We start from the raw sequence: 19918 nt of genomic DNA on the forward strand, positions 1-19918 counted from the left end.
GCAGAGGTCTGTGTACTTGATCAGAAGGCTCATATCCTTTAGATCAGCAGTTCCCAATGTGGTGCTGTGGTGCCCCCCCAGGTTTATTCAGGTGCCTGCGCGCATTTTCGTGATCATTAAAAAATCATTATTCCAACACAAAATTCTGTCATACTGGCACCTGCTGCTTTTTCTTTTAAATTCAAATGTGCCCTTGGGCGCTATAAATGATCCAAGTGAGTTGTGATGATAAGATGATACATATTGAGAATATTTTTCTTTTTTGTTTTGTTTCTCCAAAAACCTCAGAAATTGGCTGCATCAAATCTGTTAAAAAATAAATGGTTCTATTTTGGAAATTAAGCACTGAAATGTTAGGAAGTGCTGGTATTAAGATGACATGCAACCTCTATTTAGCTTAGTTGCACATATGTATTATAGTAATCTTTAATTATGTGATTACATAGTGTTTGCCACGGCTTTTTTTTCTTCCCCTGTAGCAGAAGGCAGGATAGGATCTGGTGCTCCCTAATTGAACAGCTATTTTGTGGTGTTTTGTACTTGTTCACTGTGTAGCTCCGTATGTCATTTACTGCACACTTCAAAGCTTCTGCCAAAGACAGGCTTGTGCCTCATGGGCTTTCCTCTGGTATTCATGTCTTGTCTGGTAGGAGTGCTTCAAAAGCATTCATGGATTTATTTTCCCAATGTGTTGGTGAAATAGAGGTAATTCTAACTGTGTTTTTACAAGGAGATCTGAGCCACAGACTGAGGTGGAAGATTATGTAGCACATGATTCAAAGCATAGTATATGCTAATATCAGTTGGAAAATGAGCGCTCACTACTTGACAGGCTCTAAGGTGCAGGTTCCCATTACCTATACAAATTATTCTTGACGGGCAATTCACTAGAGTGTTGATAAAGACCAACATATCTGTTGTCTGTTACCAACTGTTATCTGTAATACCAGATGCAACTCTGAATCTTTTCCCTGGATTGAGTTGATAATAAAACTCTTCATAGAGAGCCAGTTGAAATCCAGAATCAGCTTGCATGATTTTAAAATAACCATCCCTATTGCTTGGTCAACAGTTTTCACTATTAAATAATCACATAGCTTCTTTACGCTCTTAATGTAGTCTTACTAGTTTTTCTCCATTTGAGAAGGTCCTGTCTGTATGTATTCTGTTGTTCAAACTATATGTTGACCCTGCATATAGTTTGATGCTACATTTTTTCAGGTTCACATATTAGGAAGAAAAAAAGCATTTTCCTTTGAATATTAATAACTACAGACCATGTACTGCTGTTGTGCTTGCAGAAGCTCACATGAGAATCTAATAATTGGGATGAAAGGACCCAAAGAGTTAAATGTGTGGACAAGTTTTGTGTGACTTTAAAGTCTTTTTTTTGTGGGGGAACACATAATCAGAATAATACAATAAATTACTTGACATTTGTTTTACACGTTTAGTCATTTGTGTGATTAAGAACTTTAAAATTAAAATCCAAGCCTAATGTTCTTTTAGAGTCTACTCTAGAGGAAATTTTCCATTCTCATGAATCTCTTGGCTGTTCAAACTTTTCCTTTCAATGTAGAAGTTACAGTATGTTCGTGTTCATCTGATGTATCTGCCAAGTTTGTGCTTCATTCTGTTCAACTAGTGAAACAAAAAGCTTATAGAAGTCATGAATTCTACAAATTTTCATCGCTACCAGAAAAAGGATCAGTGATTGAAGCATTTCCTGTTCTAGTAAGTTGCTCTGAATTTAAATGCTATCACAGAAAAAAACCCAGTAAAATATAAAGAGGAACTGTTTTATGAACGTGTCATGAAAAGTTTGAATAAAAGGCATCGGGATTTATTGAGAACCCTGAATTAGTTCTAAATGCATAGCCAAATTTAGCGCACTGTCTTTAGTGCACAGTAATTTCCTTTTGTTTCATATTTTATTTTAATACTTTTTATTCAGTTTAATTGAATTTAATGTCTTCAGTTTGTGCATGCATTTAATGCATGTTAATTACCCCTGACCTGAGTTAATTATAAACAAGTGGTTAATTCGGAGTCCATCACAGACAGTCATATCTGTTCAACATGTCTTAGCCTTGACCTGAAAGTGTCTTCTCAAACTGGCTTTAAGATGATAGTACTAGGAAAAATGAGAATTGACTGGAAGAGTGGGGATATAGATCTAACACTTTTTTTTTTTTTCTTTGCTCTTATCCAGGGTGGAAAAACACTTGAATTTTGTATTGCTCGTTGGTGGGCAAGCCTTAGTGATGTTAGCATTGATTACACAATTTCCTTCCATGGTGTTGTTTGTACTACCCCTCAGCTAAACATAGTAAGTGTTTCATATTTCCTTTTGTTACTAATCTAATAATCTGGTGACAAATAATAAAAAGCTCTTTAGATACACTTTGGAATAAAAATCACTTATTCAAGCTTAGTACATTTTTGAAAGATAAGCCTACATGTTCAAGGGAGATACGAGCTTGCGGGGGTTCCTGCGCACTCAGCGGAGGACCCGGACGTGGACTGGAAGTAGTTTCGGTCCACTTCCAGGTCCACCACCAAGCATGCGGGTGGGGGGGGGCCCACACACTCCAGTGAGAAGCTCCATTTGCCCCACCATTGCAACATTCACAAGCTGTGCTTGGTACCTCAAGGTATATATTCATGCCCCACAGGGCAGGGCATGAGGGAGTGGATTGTGGCTTGGCCTGGGCCCCAGCCCCAAGTTATCCCCATGACCCAGCCTCACCCACACGTCCCACTCCTGAACACTGCTCCCTGCCCACCCAAAGCCTCATAGGTAGTTTTGGTGAGTTGTTGTGCAGGAGGTGGAGGCCGCTGACTTGGCCCCTGACAGCTCATCAAAACTCCGTGTGTGACCCTGCGGTCCAAATAATTGCCCACCCCTGCTGTGAACAGAAGTGAAAGCACTATACTTTAAAACGAGTTTTGAACTCACCTGGGGTCCAGGGCCAAATCTGGACTGCAGGGCTACTTGCAGGCTGATTCCAACCTGGGGCATGAGGGCTGTTTTAGTGGCCACCATTGTGGCAGTGAGGGATCTGGTGTCAGCACTGGGATCTGGTGGAGAGCTGATGGCCATTCCCAGTGGTGCCAAGCATGCCAGGAGTCAGTAGCAGGCCCCACAATTTACAGTAGCTCATCAGTAACCCACAGGCCAGATGTCTGACACCCCTACCCTTGCTTTAAGAAGTTCACTGTAGAATTCTAGATCCATATCACTGTTACTGCGTCATGGGTTTTTTGTTTTTACAGGCTGGCAGAACAAATATAACATGCAGCTATGGTTAAAATAGTTATAAAGTACTTTCTGTACTTTTGTAATCAGTTTTTCTGCCAGGTCAGATGCTGTTGGAATAGACCAGTTTAGTATTTTGCTTGCAATGTAAAATAAGACTCTGTGAATTCCCATTTAAATTGCATGCATGCAGTTGCCAATTACTAACTCGGATTATTCAGCTGAATGGAGGGGGGTGGGGTATGCATCCGTGTGTGTGTGTGTGCGTGCGCGCGCGCACACACACGCACTTATAAAATACAGATAGATTTTTTTAAAAACTTTATTACCCAACTGGGCTTCATGTTTAAATGTATTATTTGTTTTCATGCATGTTGTATTTCCACAGTATTTTTGAGGAAGGTGAAAAATTAATTGGAATTGACATCCTTGTAATTGAATACATGTAACTGTTATTACTTACCCTTAGCATGCTTCAGAAGGCATTGTTCGTTTTGATGTTCAATCTCCATTGAAGTATGAAGATCTTGCTCCATGCATAAATTTGAAGAACTGGGTTCAAACACTCAGGTACTTTATTTTTCTTCTTTTTTTTTTAAAGCGGGAAGGTAGAGATTGGAAGGAGAAGCATTGTCCATTTGAAAGCTTGCTTTACCTAGCAGGTAGCTAAACTAGTTCATGCTAATTTTCGTTAATTAAGAGCAGAAGTGAAAATCAGGGACAGGAGCATCAATTAGTTGTTATTTCCAGTTAACTCTTGTAGGTGGCACTGAACTGTTAGCACTACTTAAGGCTGCCCATCATTTCCAATTACAAGACCCTTTTATGTTGCTTATAAAGTTGACATTTAGGCCGAAAAATTTTAAGCTGATTGCCTGTATTGGGCTGTTGTGGGGAAAGGTTCAGCCAAATGTTGCAGCTATTTTTGGCAATGAAGAGGAAATGTTTTTCAGTGGTGAGGTCAGAGGTAAGAATCTGGTTGATCTTTCTTTTTTTTTTCCCCTTTGAAGAACCTGTTGGTGTCCTCATACTCTGGATCAGGGGCTTGAACTTTTGCTGGTCCTGTGAAAATTGTCCCAAATTTGGGCAAGTTTATAACTCTTGGAAAAATATCTCAAATTAATTTTGCTAAGTCCTTGGAGTGTACAGAAGTTGAAGTCTTGAAAGATTCCAGCCTCTGCCACCACTCAACCCCCTCCATCACCAACTGCTACCGACCTTAGTTGTCAGTGATGATCAAGAATATTGAAGTCACTGGTGATAGTCACTACTTGGATGTTTGCCCTGGTCAGCATGGCTGTCATGGCATATGGGGGTTGAGCAGTGGCAGCATTAATTCCTGCATTGCTGGCAGCTGGAGCCAGAAGCCCCATGGACTGCTTGACCCACCTCTGTGGACCAGATCTGTCCCATGGGCTGTATGGGGAGCAGGACTTGGATGTTGGTTTGGGAGTTGGTTGGAGAATGTTGGTCTGGGAGTTGAATTCCAACCTTACCTGTGCCATTGTATTCCAGTACCATGCTGTATAAGTCACTTAAACTAAACTTCATATATTGTCACTAACTGGTGCATTCCTTATTTTTGGAGTGTTTGAACTGAGACATAGGGGTTTGTTCCGCAGAAGCGCTGAGCAACCACAGGTACTTCTGCAGTCCACCAGAACTATGATTAGAACATACAAATTGCAGCCTGCTGATTTTCAAATATTCTGAAACCCTTGGCTTTAGACATCTCAAGGTGGGCACCCGAATTGAGTGGCTACTTTGACCTTGATTTCTGTGTGCCTTAGCACACTATCTGTAAAATGAGGATGCTGTCAACTCTGGAGAATTTTTTTTATGGTCTGTTAGTGCTGAACAGTACAAAGAAAACAAATATTAAATAGCTGCTCATTCAGTGGGCACCATTTTACTTGGATTAAGACATTTTTCATGTGGAAAAAATTGCATGCGATCATGTAACTAGAAACTATTCCAGTACATATGCATGAGGGAGACAAATTAAGGTTGCCTGGTTGTGTCATTCTTTTTTCCCCCTCTTTTTTTATCAGCCTTTAATATTATTTTAACATACTGCACAAAGGAAATAAAGTAAATAGTTTTTTCCCCTTCTGAATTTGTTGCTGAACTTTGCATCTGAGCTCCCAGATAGATAGTGTAGATCAGGACTCCCACTTCCCTGAAGCAAGTAGCTATATAGTTTTTCCATTTTTGAAAGCACTCTTGCATACTTTTATAGTCCAGAAAGGTCCTTTTTTATATGGAATACCTCCCAGTTGAGCCACAGTATTTTCTGGTATTACTGTTTCTGTCTAACAGCTTCTAAAGCACAAATATGCTAGTTGTCCCTTGGACAGGGGAGGTGAATTATATCAATGTTTCCTCTTTCTGCTGACCTATAATTTGAGCATGATATTTCAGTCATTCCTAAGCCTGGACAGTGTTTACTTTGACAGCTGTCTCGCTGAGCGTTGCCCTTGAGGTATCATCGTTTTAATAGAAGGAGGTTTTTCACTCTGTATCTTACACAACTAGGGTATAGTCTCTTCAGGAATGCTGTAAAATACTGCAACTGGATGCTTTTTGGTGTATTTCTGCATAGGCAATTTGAATGTTGGTGTAGAAAAAGAATGTTCTAAATGATTCTTCATATTTCCTGTTGTGTTTTTAACTGCAGACCTGTGAGTGCTAAAATAAAACCTTTAGGATCCCGAGATATCCTGCCAAATAATCGACAACTGTATGAGATGATTTTGACATACAGCTTTCATCAAGTAAGTTTTAATTGCCCAATATCAATTACTGTTTCATACTGTCTTAAATTTTTTTAACAACATAATGTCTTTAAGTAGTTCCTTAGCAAAAACAAATAGCACGCTAAGATGTACTAGATCACAAAATGTAGTGATTGTCAGGATCAGGATTTTCAGTTAACCTTTATTGCAAACTTTCAATATTTGGGGGTTTTGTGGAATATCATATATAGATGGCTTTGTGAGCCGTGTCTGTTAATACAGTATAGTCTTTGGTTATGACTAGACTTTGCTGTCTGTTTGTAGCTAATGGTAAACTATATTTAATCCTATAATTCTTTTGTCTGTGCGGTTTACAGTATTTCATATGAATTAATTTGTGTTTTATAATACACCTGGGATGGAGTTGTATGGTAGTAAATGAGTTTCCATCTACAGAGATCAAAACCAAAAAGAGCACTAAGAAATACAAAAAATTTGCCCTTGCCATAACTGAATATTGGATATGGACATGTGGATGAGACTGGGCAGATGGGCTGAGGCCTGAGTCAGACTATTATGTTTCAAAGGGAAGAGGTGTTAGAAGAAATTAGTTTTCTGTCCAGATAGTCTTTGATAAGAAATAAGAGGCTGTGCCCATAGAACAGGGGTGCTGAAGTATGGCCTGTTGGCCAGGTCTGGCCCGTGTAGCCTTATCATTGCTGTATGTGCCAGATAAGATGTGTGCGCAGGGCTTAGTACCCACAGCATATAGTGCCTGCTTCAGGACCTGCACTACATGCGGCAACCACACAGAGCCAGACTGGGACTGTCTCCACCCCTGCCTGCCAGATTTGGTAGCTACTTTGGTTGGTTCAAGATGCATGCTGCATGTGGCACCTGTTCTGGACAATCTGCAGCAGACTCTGCATGCAGCATAGGTACCAGATGTGGCACGTCTTGGTGTTAACACTAACTGGCATGGCATGGCATGGAATGAGGTGTGGCGATCTGTGGGTCTGATCCAAATTGCGGGGGCAAATCAGTTTGATACCCCTGCTCTAAGTTATTGAACTGGCAATCAGTGTCTGAAAGGATGTAAATATTCCCCTAAATATAATGGGATCAGGAAAGTTACCTCACCTGATAAACAGATGCACGTATGGGGGCAGGAAGTTACATACATAGCATATGCTTCCCAAGAATTAAAAGGAAGAAGTATACAAATGACCAGATTTGTACTGAGAGGCAAAACATGTCTAAAGAGTTGCAGGGCTTTGGGATGATGCCAGTTCCCCAGCAGGTTTGGCTGGGGAGTGCAAATTGACAGTCTATCAGGGACTTCAGCTTGGTCAGAAGTAGAAGCAGCATTTTTAGGGTAAGATGCAGGGGTAAGATCAAATATTCTGATAGATTTTTCATATTTCTGTTCTTGTCTCAGCCTAAGGTTACTGATACTTATGATTTCTCGTGTTTTTATAATAACTTATTTTGTTACTTATTTCAACTTATTGTCAGAGGTAATTGTGATACCAGAACATTTGGCAATACAGGTGGGTTTTTTCTGCAAAGAAAGAAATCAGCAATTTCTAGCACAAAAGGGTATGATTCCTTAAGATCGCAAGATCTCTGTTAAGAGCTGTCAAGGCCCATGTGAGACAGGAAGCTGAGGCATCCTATGCCAAGGACTTGGCCCCTAGCACATCTAAACTTTTTCGTAGTGGTCAAGCACAAAACTGCAGGAAAGGAGTTTCAGGCTAAGGGGCACCCTTGAAGGTGTGAGTGCACCCTGGAGTGTCACAACCATAATTTTGAACTTTTCTTATTTACTGTCTTTAGTCACGAATTCAGAATTGCTTAGTCAATACTTAATGCTTTTACTTCTTTATAGCCGAAGAGTGGAGAAGTGACTCCAAGCTGTCCATTGCTTTGTGAATTGCTATATGAATCTGAATTTGACAGTCAACTGTGGATTATATTTGACCAGAACAAGAGGCAGATGGGCTCAGGTGATGCCTATCCACATCAGGTACAGAGGGATATAGTAACCATGATTATGCATATATTCTATGTAATGTAAAAATAGAGTCCTTTTTAGGTCTTCTCAACCTTCCTCTAGTTCATGGTTTGAATCTGGTTCACGGGGCTTTTGGTGGCAGGTAGCCAGGCAGCTACAGAGGCAGTGGGACTACCTGGAGTTATGGGGGGAGGGGAGAGAGGACATGCCCTTGGCAGAAGGCATCACCTCAGCCCCAGTAGCCAAAGCATTCTAGGGAATATTAAACAATACGTTATAAGCTGACTAAAGTTAATACAAACTGAGGCAGTTAATCTTTAGCATCTTGCTTATGCTTCTATAGCCACTGAGGTGGCAGTGCTACTGAAGGCAAGAGAATGGCCATTAATCTTCTATATTATCATAAATGTAGGTGAATAAGATTTTCTTCTAAGCAGTCAGAACTTTATATTCTTGGGAACATGAGATTCAAAATTTGTGCAAGTTTTGCAAAACCTTCTAATCGTTGGCTTTCATTGAACCTCTTTCAGTATTCGGTGAAACTGGAGAAAGGAGATTACACTATTCGGTTACAAGTCCGTCATGAGCAGAACAGTGAACTGGATCGTATCAAAGACCTTCCATTTATTGTTTCTCACAGGCTATCTAATACCTTAAGCTTAGACATTTATGAAAACCATAACCACGCTCTCTTAGGAAAGAAGAAATCAAACAGTTTAACATTACCACCAAAACATAATCAGCCCTTCTTTGTTGCATCTCTCCCTGATGACAAGTAAGTTACTGATGCCTTATTTTCTCATCTAGTTTTAATTACTTGTCTCTGCATCAAATTGGATGATATATATCAAGACTACATACCTTTCAAGAATCTGTAATTCCAAACTGTGGCTTTTATATTGCCATTTTTTTCTTCATTTAATTATCTACATTTAATTATCGTTCGTTTATATTCTGACTTACTTCAAGTTTCTTTTCTTTCTTCTAATAGAATACCTAAAGGAGCAGGACCTGGGTGTTACCTGGCAGGAGCTTTGACATTGTCTAAAACTGACCTTGGAAAGAAAGCTGTGAGTACTTGAAATGAGTGAGGACCTAATTTATATAAAAATGGAAAATTCTGTTTTACTACTAATCATTGCGCTTAAGGTGTCTTAATTTTCTTATTATTTATTGTAGTAACCTGAATACATTTTTAAAAGCATCTGATCTAATACTGCCTTTAAAGTATTTTTTTTTAACTATTCAGCTGTTCATTTGGCAGTTTAGTTTGAAATTGAAGCATGTCAATTGTGAATCTCCAAAAATTATCTTCAGTGAAAAATTTTTGGATGTTTGGAGAAGCAGCTTTTTTTCACTATTATTACAAACTTGGAATAGGTTTTACACCTTTATAAATGCACAGTATTTAATGCGCTTCGGTTTTTTGCATGTGGCTTCCCTGGTAATGTGATACCATTCCTTACTTGAATGCATGCGTGCTGCTTTCAGCAAAAACACAAGATAAATATGTTCTTCATCTATATCACATTTACTTTTAAAACCTAGGAGGCCTCTGTTTTGTTACTGTAAAGCTGGGGCAGGCTTTCTTACCTGATACCACCTTATGTTGTCAACCACGAATACAATTGTCTGCAACAATATAATGGTGTCAGATCTTTTTGTCATAGTGGGGAAGAAGCTGTACCTCACTGTTCAGTGTAGTGAGACCTAGATCCTGATTTTTCTGACTTGAATGAATTTTTAGTAACTATCTGAAATAGTCAAATCCTGTCTTTTAAAAAACCATTTAGTGCTAAGTAGCAATTCTGTTAGCTCCTGTAATATTTTAATTGATTCAGGTTGGGAGTGAATCAGCATTGGTAAATACTGACATTTGTCAATATTAACAGAATTAGATTCCATATAAGCTATTCTAAATCCCTAAAAACAACTGAATTCCTTGTCACCACCAGAGACCTTTTATTCCCACAGCAATTTTTGTTGTACAGTGATAAGCATACATTAGTGCAGTACATAAGATCTTACTGAACAGACCACAGAATGAGTTCAGGAAAATTTAGATTATTTGTGTAGTTAGGAAAAGCAAAATGATCTAAATGTAGCTGGATATGATACTGCAGGCTAGGTAACACTAAATAAGAAAATTAAATGCATACAGTTGGACTTAGTAAGTCAGAGTTATGAGATAAACTACACAGATTGGAGCTCAGTACAGACAGTCAAAAAGCCTGAGGCTGAATTGGTTCAAACTAGGCAGCTTCCTCTAAGCTGTGTAGGCTGAACTGATAACCACCTGAACTGACATTCAGTTTTTAATTGGGAAAGGCAGTGGGGAGGTTTGCACTGACCTGGGCCAGTAGGCAGGGGAGCACTAAAACGTATCTCCCAGCCTGCTGGCCATTCTCAGCCCAGCCAAGTGTCCCCCAAATTTCTGCTGTCCCCCCATGGGATTCAGGAGCCCCTTGTCCGGGTGCTGGCCAACCTTGGGGGAGCCTCCCCTCGGGAGGTTTTCCCCAGCACAGGCCCTTCACCTTCCCAACTGCTGACTGCTTCAGCTGCTGCCACAGAAATGAGGGAGAAGGAGTCCTCCTGGCCAGGTGCCTGCCCATGCAGCCCAGCATGGGGGCACTGGGGAACCCCTGCCTTGCAGAGTCCCCCAGCCCTGGGCAGCCTCAGAGAGCTGAAGTGACTTCTTCCCAACCCCACCCCCTTGCCTCAGCTGCTGGAGTCTCAGGGATCACCTGAAGGAGCAGAGGTAAAGTCCTTTGCTCTCTAGCATTATTTTTGCCTTGGACTCAAAGCAAGTAAGGCAAAAAAACAGCTGTGAAGGAGCGGGAGAATTTCTCTCTGCTCCCTAATGCTGCCTGAGACTCCTAGGGGCTGAGGCAAGGCTCTACGGAAAGTTTGGGGAGGGGAAGAATCCCCTCAGCAGCCTGGGGCTTCCCTGGGCCAGGGGGGAAGCCCCCCAAAGCAGGGGCTCCGTGGTACCCCCCAGTGCTGCTGCAGGGGCAGGCACCCAGCTGAGAGGACTCCTTCTCCCTCCCTTCTGTGGCAGCTACTGAAACGATTAGCAACCGGAGAGAGGGCGGCCAGGGTCTGAAAAGCCCACAGCACAAGGGCTTTCTCTCCCTTGCATGTGCTATGTAGACCCTGGCTAGGGGAGCTGCGGGTCTTCTCCCTTGCCCTCCCCATCCCTGTGGGCTGACACACAGGCAGGAAGCAGGCTAAGGCAGGCAGCATAGCTAGGGCTGTAACTCACAGTCCCACAGCATGACAGGATGCTTTTAAGTTGAACCAGGAAGAGATCTGGGACAGATGTTCCTTAAACCTGTTTGACCTAAATCGGTTAAGTCTGATACTACTTCCATCTAGGTTTATCTTAAATCGATTATGGTAATTTTGAAAGCAGTTTATATGTACTGAACTTCTGTTCTGTTACAGGCTTAAACCAGTTTTTGATCACTTAAACCAGTTTATGTGCAACTTCTGTCCCTAGCCTGGGAGTTTTATATTTCTTACGTTGGCTTATAACATTATATACTTACGTGTACCGTAAGGTTAGAAAATACCTCGATGAAAACTAGTGTTAAAACCATTATAATTGTCAGCTAGGTTCACTTAACTCAAATTCATCAGTTGATTGAACAAGTTTTTTTATCAGATTAGTAATAATTATGTATAATAACTTTTGAAACTGGAAGCACTGAATGTAGTAACTGTTATTTATGAAGTTGGTGTTCTTGTTAGCGGTTGGAGAGAACTGCGGTATTGATCTTTTCACTTCACATTTGTCTCGCAATCACATTCTAGTTTATCATGTTGTATAAGTATGCTTTGTTGGGAGGCTGCCATCAACAAAAAGTACTATGAACTAGGAGATAGAAGGGGGTAGGCATTAGTATTTGTTTCTAGTCCACCAAGTAACGTGTAAGTTGGCAAGACAGATGAGAAAAAAGGTTAATTCTCCCCACATACAATGAAACAAAATGACTAAATTTAACTTTTAATATGAAGTATAACTGTGGTTGTATTCTATAATTCAGTTTGCTATTTTATTGAGTGGTTAACAACACTTGCTTGTATTAATAGGAACAATAAACTGTCTACACCAAAATGCATTGTGTTTTTAATTTAAAAGAAATTAAAAATATTGTTATGCTTTAAGAGCATGTTTTGATCATACACTTGGCACTTCAACTATTTGAACTTTGTAGGTTAAAAATATAAACATAGTAATAGTTCAGAGAAGGTGTCTCCGTCCTGTGTAGTGTCTGCATGTTTTCTTACGGTATGTTGTTCTAACTCCCAGGGGCAGTCTGCAGCAAAACGACAAGGAAAATTTAAAAAGGTACTGAATGTCAGTTTTTGAAAAAGATATACTTAAGTCTTTGTATTCTTAAACTCTTAAACATTTTTTTTTCAATATTATACTTTTTATTTTCTCTCTCAGCTGCCTCCTTAGTCCTGAGTTACCTTCAGGTGCCTTTAGCAATGCCTACTTATAGAACAAAACATTATGGTAATGCTAGACTCATTTAGTGGCATGTGAAAACATACAGAGATACTTCTGAGAGGTGCATGCAACTGCAAACTGCTGTGACTCCCTTTTTTCTGCCTTATATAAATACCACCCCCACACACAGTAATTCTTTCAAGTGCTTGTAGTAAGGATTTTTCATCACAAATGCATCACCTATTCCATTTTGTCAGCTAATGAATCCATTGCAAATTGAACTTTAATGCTTAATATTGAGGTATTCGATTTTCTCCTCACTACCACCTGAACATATTTCTTCTAGACTCAGATGTACTGAAACCTAGACTAGAGAGAGCTCTGTTAATTCTTCTTCAACAGTCAGTATTATTTTTGTAGGAGGAGAGAACTAAATGACCTACTAAGCTTTTTCCATTCTGGCTTCTTGGATAAAATTGAAAATCGTGGCCCTTGCTCAGTGCAGATTAAATTAATTTTTAGGGCAAATGCAGCCTGCTCATGAATGTATAGCTATTTTCATCAAATAACCATTTTAATCATCCCTTCATTAAGTATTAAATATTCTTCCAGCAGATAGAATCCAGTGTCACTCGCTAGGAGTGTAGTAAAACATAGGAACAAGTTACCCAGAGAGGTGTGATGGAAGCTCCATTCTTGGAGGTTTTCAAAACCCAGCTAAACAAAGCTTTAGATGGGATGACCTAATTGGGGATGGTCCTTCTTTGAGCAGAGGGTTGGACAAGATGACCTCCTGAGTTCCCTTCCAACCCTAACTTTCTATGGTTGTATTCAGTTTTTTTAGGGGGGAGAGGGGTTGGGTTTTTTAGGGGGTGAGAGGAGGGAAGGACTGAGTTGTGTAATCACTCCTGTTCTTTCCTTTCCCAGCAACTGTAGGTTGTCTGTCTGACTGACTTTAGTATTTCACCTTTTCTCCTGCCTTTTTCTAATGTTTCATGCATATTTAACTTCTAATTTGCTCTTGGAAGAGTCTGCCTCAGGCCTTGGAAGAAGATCCTGCCCTTTTTTATTAACTTGATGATCAGAGTTTTCCTTAAAAAGGAAGAGGGAGCTGTGGAGCCATGAAATCATTAGCTTCTTACAACCAATTCTACCATTGCTCTTGATTAAAGACCTATTAGTTTTCTATCTGTGAAAGACAGAAAGCAGGGTATACTTCCACCTTTTAGACTAAATAAAGCAGACGTATGGCATAAGCTTTTGTGAGCCCACGCTCGCTTTCAGACCATTGTGGAAAAAAGATAATATATTAAAACTTTTTCATGTTGCTATTTTTCCTTTTTTCATACTTATGCTATTTCTGGAAATAATGATAGCTCATTCTAGAAAGAACTTTAACAATTTCCATAAAAATGGTATCTCTTGCCTGCTGGTGTTGTATTCCACTAATTGTTAATCTACAGTAAGGGAATTGATATAGTCTTTATTCATATTCCTTGAATGAATTTATTGGCCCATCATCAATTCTTTTGATCCAAATATCATTCTATAGCTATTGGCCTGGTCCAGAGACTCTTTGCCTCCAATACTGCATTGATTGTCATTAACGCTTCTTCTTTAATGGTAGTCTAAGTGAGATCATAACAACCATTCTCAACTTCTTAGAGGATTCCCATTTTTTAAGCCATTGTGTGATGTCTTTTCTGGCTGCTTCAGCACATAAAAGTTGCATCAGTCTCCTGGCAGCTTTTGAATAAACTTGCTATGCTTCAGAAACATCTTTGAAATATTGGTGATCCATAACTACTCCATCTGTGGAGTGCCTTGGGGTTCCACATATACTTAACCTCCAGTGTTTCTAGTAGGTAGATCATAAACTTTTTCTTTTTAGGGTATTTCATTAAGTTTTTACTGAGGCATTGTAGAATTCTTTCTTCAACTTCAGAAGCTATTTAAATAAGCCATTTTGGGTCATTCAGCAATTTTCCTTGAAAGAGTGCATTCTGAAGAAATCTGCTTCCCTCCAACAGTTTTGCCTCCTGTCTTAGGACCAGAAAATTCTTCCTTTGTCTTATCCATGTTTATGGGTAGACTCTTTGCTCTGTGATCAGTGGCCAGTCTGTGGGAATCCCCATCCCTTGAATCTGTAAAACTGCTTCCTGCATCTTATTTCTATTTGTCTGACTTGCTGGAAGTCCCTTGGGTTGTTTGATCCTGATCACTCACTGCCAGTTTAAAATACTTTTATTTGGCCTCGCAGTAACCCAGGATTTAAGCCAAAATTATGGTGGCTGGAGCAGCCAACCTTTGTAGAAGGGATTGTTTATTCATGTATATCTAGAGAACAGAAATTGGCAAGAGATGACCTCTTCTATGTAAAAGCAGAGGTTTGTCCCTTAGAAGAGAGATGAATAAAGGTGATTAAACTTAGTACAGCAACTCCTTCCTCAGAAGCTAGTTTGAGAGATGATATTCATCCCTAAACACAAAAGGCAATATTCTGCCCTGAGCATGGGCATTCTAACTGTAGGTAGCTTCTCAACAAATGGATTCCCATTCAGAGTTTTCATGTCTTCCTTATCACTGTATTTGGACTGAAAGCTTTTTTTTTTTTTTTTTCTTCTTGGTGGCTCCAAGGCTTGATTCAACAGGGGCTTTTCCTTGGAGAAGACTCAAACTTGAGCAGAGATCAGCAGTTACAGCATGCCTTGATTGTAAAGTTATACTTTCACCAACAGACCCTAGCAGAGAGGTTATGCCGAACAACTGAGGAATGAACTCCTTTCCATATAATCTTTTATTTGTCATAACCTGAACAACAGAAAATATTCAATAACCTGTGGCATGGCAAATCTGCATAGAGCAGATCAGGGAGGGGACAGGCAGATACATAGGGCACAGAGGAGAAAACAGAGCAACAGATCAGCAACTGAAGAAGATTGGAATGGTCCTCAGAGACGGTGCAGTTATTTTGTGGAACCCCTGCCAAAAAGGTTGGCCCCCCATTGTCCTATAGGATCTAGTAGCAGTAGTCTGCATGCACTTTTTCAGGGAATTGGAATTGCAATGAAAATGAAAGCTCACTTGACTCATCCTGTGGACTCTGAGAAATATGTTTTGGTTTTGTTTTAAACAGTTTGTTGTAGGGTTTCTGAGCAGCAGTGCTTAGTGACTGAACATTACCTACACTATCTAGGCCAGGAAGTGGAAGCTGCTTAGTAGTCCAGAGGGAGCCAAACTGTGCCTTTTAAATTGAGTATGGCTCCTAAGCAACTTTTAAAAAAGACTCTGGAAGAAAAAGGAATAGTTAAATTACTTATTAGGAAAATAACAACTGAAGAAAATAAAAAATAGTGAGTAGTACTGTAAAGTGAAAAGTGTTTTAAAACCAAATCGCTCTCAGCTAAGGGTGCTGTGTACAAATCATTGACTGTGGGGCATATGCATTTCAAAAGTTTTGTCCTATGACTTGGCATTGCCAAGATTTTGGTTTACAGCTGGAAGGGCTAGGTAATTTGGTCACCCCCTCTATTAGTCTGTGTTATCTGAAATTAAGGGGGACAGTAGTGGACATCTGAGTAAACTGAGATTCCTAGGAAAATATATATGCGGAGACCTTCATCTGTTGGAGGTTTGACCTAACCTGGGTGTTCTCTACCTTTCGTTTGTAAAGTATTTAAAAAATAGGAAAGGTTGTTAGTTTATATAGCACTTGTATTTTTTTTTTGCTGAGCCACTTTCATTTTGTGCTAATTTAGGTAGTGTCTTTAAGAAACTGTATAAATTCAGTTGACCTAATGGTCCTGTACCTTAGAGAGATGCAATGTTAAATAAGTTGGTTTATATATTTAAAGTAGGTAGGAGCTGCCTTAAGGAACATTCAGCTGTATGTGTGTTTGAGTGTTTATTATATTTCATATGAAAATTCAGATGCATGAAATGATAGAAAACCTTCAGAAACTATTCCATAAAATTTAAATCTCTCTCACTGTGGGAATGAACAGGTACCCTACTATGAAGAGTGTAGTCCAGGGGTAAGCAATTATTTGGGCCTGAGGGCCACATAGGGAGTCTTGACAAGCTGTCATAGGCCAGGTCACTGTGCCCCCCTGCCCCAACAACTTGCCAAAACTCCCTGTGTAGCTTTGTGCAGGTGCAAAGCAGTGTTCGGGAGCAGGATGGGCATGATCTGTTCCCTGCATGACCTGGGGGCATGGGGAGGAGGAACCACAGTTAGAGGAAAGGGAAGCAGAACAGCCCTGCTGGCATGGGCCCCCAGCCAGCATTTGCAGCTTCTAGCAGGGCTGTTCCTGGTGCAGCTGCAGCCAGCCAGGTGCTGCTCTGCTCTCTTCACATCCTGCAGTGGCACCTCCTCCCACTCCTGCTGTGCTGTGCTGGCCGAGCAAGTGGGAAGCTTCAGCCAGTCAGCTCCCCCTGGAGACAAGGGAAGCAGAGGGGCACCTGGCCAGCTCCAGCCACACTGGAAGCAGCACCCCCCAGAAGCTGCGTGCTGGCCGGCCTGGGCTGGCGCTGGTGAGAGCGTGGTGCGGGCTGCCTCAGTGGGAGCAGGTAGGGCTTGGCCCCATGCAGAGCTCCCTGGGGGCAGCCGCAAACTGGATCCAGTCAATTGGTGGGCCAAATCTGGCCTTCACACTGTATTTGTCCACCCCTGCTGTAGTCTAACTAGATGAAGTGAAGAGATGAACTGCGAACATCACTCATAAAAATAAGCTCCACTTTTTGAGTATGTATGGGTGGAGTAGGGCTGATGGTTCAATGTGAATTGTGTAGCCATGATTAAAATGGTTGGCTTTTTATACACTCTCCCTCCCCCTTAATCCTTGTTTAAAGACGTTACAGATCTGTATCCTCAGACTGATATCAGATCAGGAGTATGCTTATACTTTAGCAGGGTTATCAAACTAATTTGGCACTGCAAACCAGGTGAGTGTTGTGGGCCAGGTCCTAGGGCTAGATTAGGCCCCCAGGCACCTCTTTTGCCCTCCCCCCCACCCCTGTATAGGATCCAGTGTATGAAGCGTTCAGTCTGGGACATGTGCACATTACTCTCCCAGGACGGTCTTAGAAGCAGGGCTTCTGCTTTGGCCAGTCTGGAACCCATGGCATCTGGACCAACTGGAGGGGCACTATATGTGGGTCCACCCTTAAGACCCAGAGGCCAGATGATAGGACTCCATGGGCCTAATCCAACCTGCAGGTTGCATCTTTGATACCCCTGTGCTACACTATAACAATAGAAAAATACTTTAACATTTTGTTTCTCTTGACTCTTAAATAAATAAATAAATAAAATGCTCTGAACTTTACTAAATACACTTCAGATACAAAAGGTGGAATTACAAATGGAAATAAGTAATTGATGGTTAAATTCCCAAAACTGGTTTAATTTTTGTGGCAAATTAAGTGATCTTCCACATATATAGTTAGTAGTTCTATAAAAATAGGATGTTTTGTGAAACATAAATCATTTAATCTGTTGTATTAGAGCTTAATTGGTTAAAGAATAAACAGAGGGTAGCTGTAATGTTTAGGTCTGAGAGCAAGTACTACAGAAGCTGAGATTGTCTGTAGTCATTTTTTGCTGTGGAAAGCAGCGTATTAATTTCTAAATTCAGTTGTATGCAGTTCAGTTGCTATGATGTAAACAAATCCAAAGAAAATTTGTGGAAACTTATGAATGAAAGCAGTTTCCATGAATCTCATGAAAACGGCGATCCCCCACAATTTTGGCATGGAATCGCTGGGTGGAGCCAGGGGTGGAACTTACTGAAAATAAAATGTTGGCTCCCTACTAAATGCCAGTGGTCCTCAGGGCCACTGTGGCCCAGCCTTGCAGCCTGCTGGGGGCAGGGGGAGCTGCCAACATAAAAGATGAGCCGAAAGGTTGTGCCCTCCCACTTCCCTGCCCCTCACTGCTGATTTGGCTGAGAGGGCTGCCCGTTGTGTGGCCTCTCTCCTCTCTGCCAATCGGCAAGGGGCAGGGCTGTTCATTGGCAGACCACTTGGGCAGGCCAGCATGAAAAGACTGCAAAAATGGCACCACATGCTACAAGCCGCCCATGACTTTTTTTTCCCTTGCCTCAGCAGGAATTAAGTAGATCCCTACTTATGATATTCATATTGATACAACCTTCTGGTGTAGACAAGGCTTGAGTCATAGATGAGCCGTTCAGACTTCTTAAACCCTAAATATAGGGAGTCCTGTGGACATTACCAAGCAAGACCTGAGAGGACTTAGAACAAAACTGTCCAGAAATATGAATAAAACTGTATAGAAAAAAGGATAGTTTTATTTTTTTCAGGAAGGCATAAAAATCTGTTTTTTGTTTTTATTTGACTTATTTAAGGTGGTTTCATACTCTCTTTTTTTTTCAGACTTTTTTTTAATTGGTTGTTTTGTTTCCTTTTTTTGTGGTCATTTGACTCCAATTACCGTATTTATTTGAGTACAGGTTCTTCCCCGCTCCCCCCCCAGTCAGCATGGTGGGGGCCCCTTGCCTTACACTTGCATACAAGGAGACCTCATTAAATACATTGTCTATCATTAAACTGCTGCCAAAAGCAGCATGCGCTCAGTAATGGAAGCCAACTGTGAAGCTGATTAATTGCAGCCAACACTGAGCATGACCGTAAAACACGTGGCCCATATTGGACAAACAAAGTCATGGGAACCTACCACAAGGATGGATTAGTGTAGCCCATCTCAATACGATACATAGTAGTGCTCATTGCACACAGTTCCCCTCAGCACCAGCTCAGCTCATGAGGAGGCACTACACTGAGTACATTTTGACTTCCTCTTTACTCCCATAGCTGAGCTGTGCCTTTCCAATTTCCAATGAGTCCTGTTTCTTCACTGGCCTTAAAAACAGCACCAAACAGCTCACCCAGAATCTCTCAGCTTGTTGCATATGATTAATGTGGCCCCACCCTCTGCGAGGTGGTGCCAGACCAGGTTGCCCTGCACATCATCTGCATATACATTTTTGGAACATCCAAGAACATGCGGTTCCAGCCATGAGTGGGGGGTGATTAGCACATAGATCCTTGGTACGGGGACAGGTAGATGGTATCTGGAGTACATGCACATACTGTGTAGTGCTGAGCTGTGGGGTCATCATGGCTTAACACTGTTGGCTTTGCTGGGCCCAGCCCAGTAAACTATAAAGTAAATAATGAGCCTTTTGGCTTTGGACTAATATTATGCATGCTCTGTACCCTGTGTAAGATGCTACAAAAGTACTGCTTAAAAGTGTGTTTATGGAGTACTTGTGCTAAAACTTGCAGCAGTTTCAAAAAAGGTAAAATATTTAATTCTGGATGAACTAAGGGTCCTAACAAGCGGGGACGGGGCTGCAAGGGGAAGAAGCTGGAGGGGAAGGCAGAGGAGCAAAGGGAAGAGGGTTTTCTAACCTTCCCCCCCCCCCCCCCCC

General features: G+C 41.0%; 1 protein-coding gene across 4 annotated transcripts in view; it reads left to right on the forward strand.

The window, feature by feature from the left end:
• The window catches only part of TPP2 (tripeptidyl peptidase 2), a 97702-nt gene that overhangs the window by 49645 nt on the left and 28139 nt on the right, over positions 1-19918 (forward strand). For 3 of the 4 annotated variants that reach the window (XM_019524791.1, XM_019524790.1, XM_019524788.1), the window contains exons 17-24: positions 1580-1734; positions 2213-2329; positions 3729-3829; positions 5937-6033; positions 7883-8020; positions 8539-8783; positions 9000-9078; positions 12321-12359. In XM_019524791.1, the coding sequence (XP_019380336.1) occupies positions 1580-1734; positions 2213-2329; positions 3729-3829; positions 5937-6033; positions 7883-8020; positions 8539-8783; positions 9000-9078; positions 12321-12359 (971 nt within the window). The remainder of the gene's footprint in view (positions 1-1579; positions 1735-2212; positions 2330-3728; positions 3830-5936; positions 6034-7882; positions 8021-8538; positions 8784-8999; positions 9079-12320; positions 12360-19918) is intronic. The other variant, XM_019524789.1, reaches the window with a different exon arrangement.

This window comes from Gavialis gangeticus, unplaced genomic scaffold (genome assembly GCF_001723915.1).
Source record: "Gavialis gangeticus isolate Ggan-Ray unplaced genomic scaffold, GavGan_comp1, whole genome shotgun sequence".
Lineage (NCBI taxonomy): Eukaryota > Metazoa > Chordata > Crocodylia > Gavialidae > Gavialis > Gavialis gangeticus.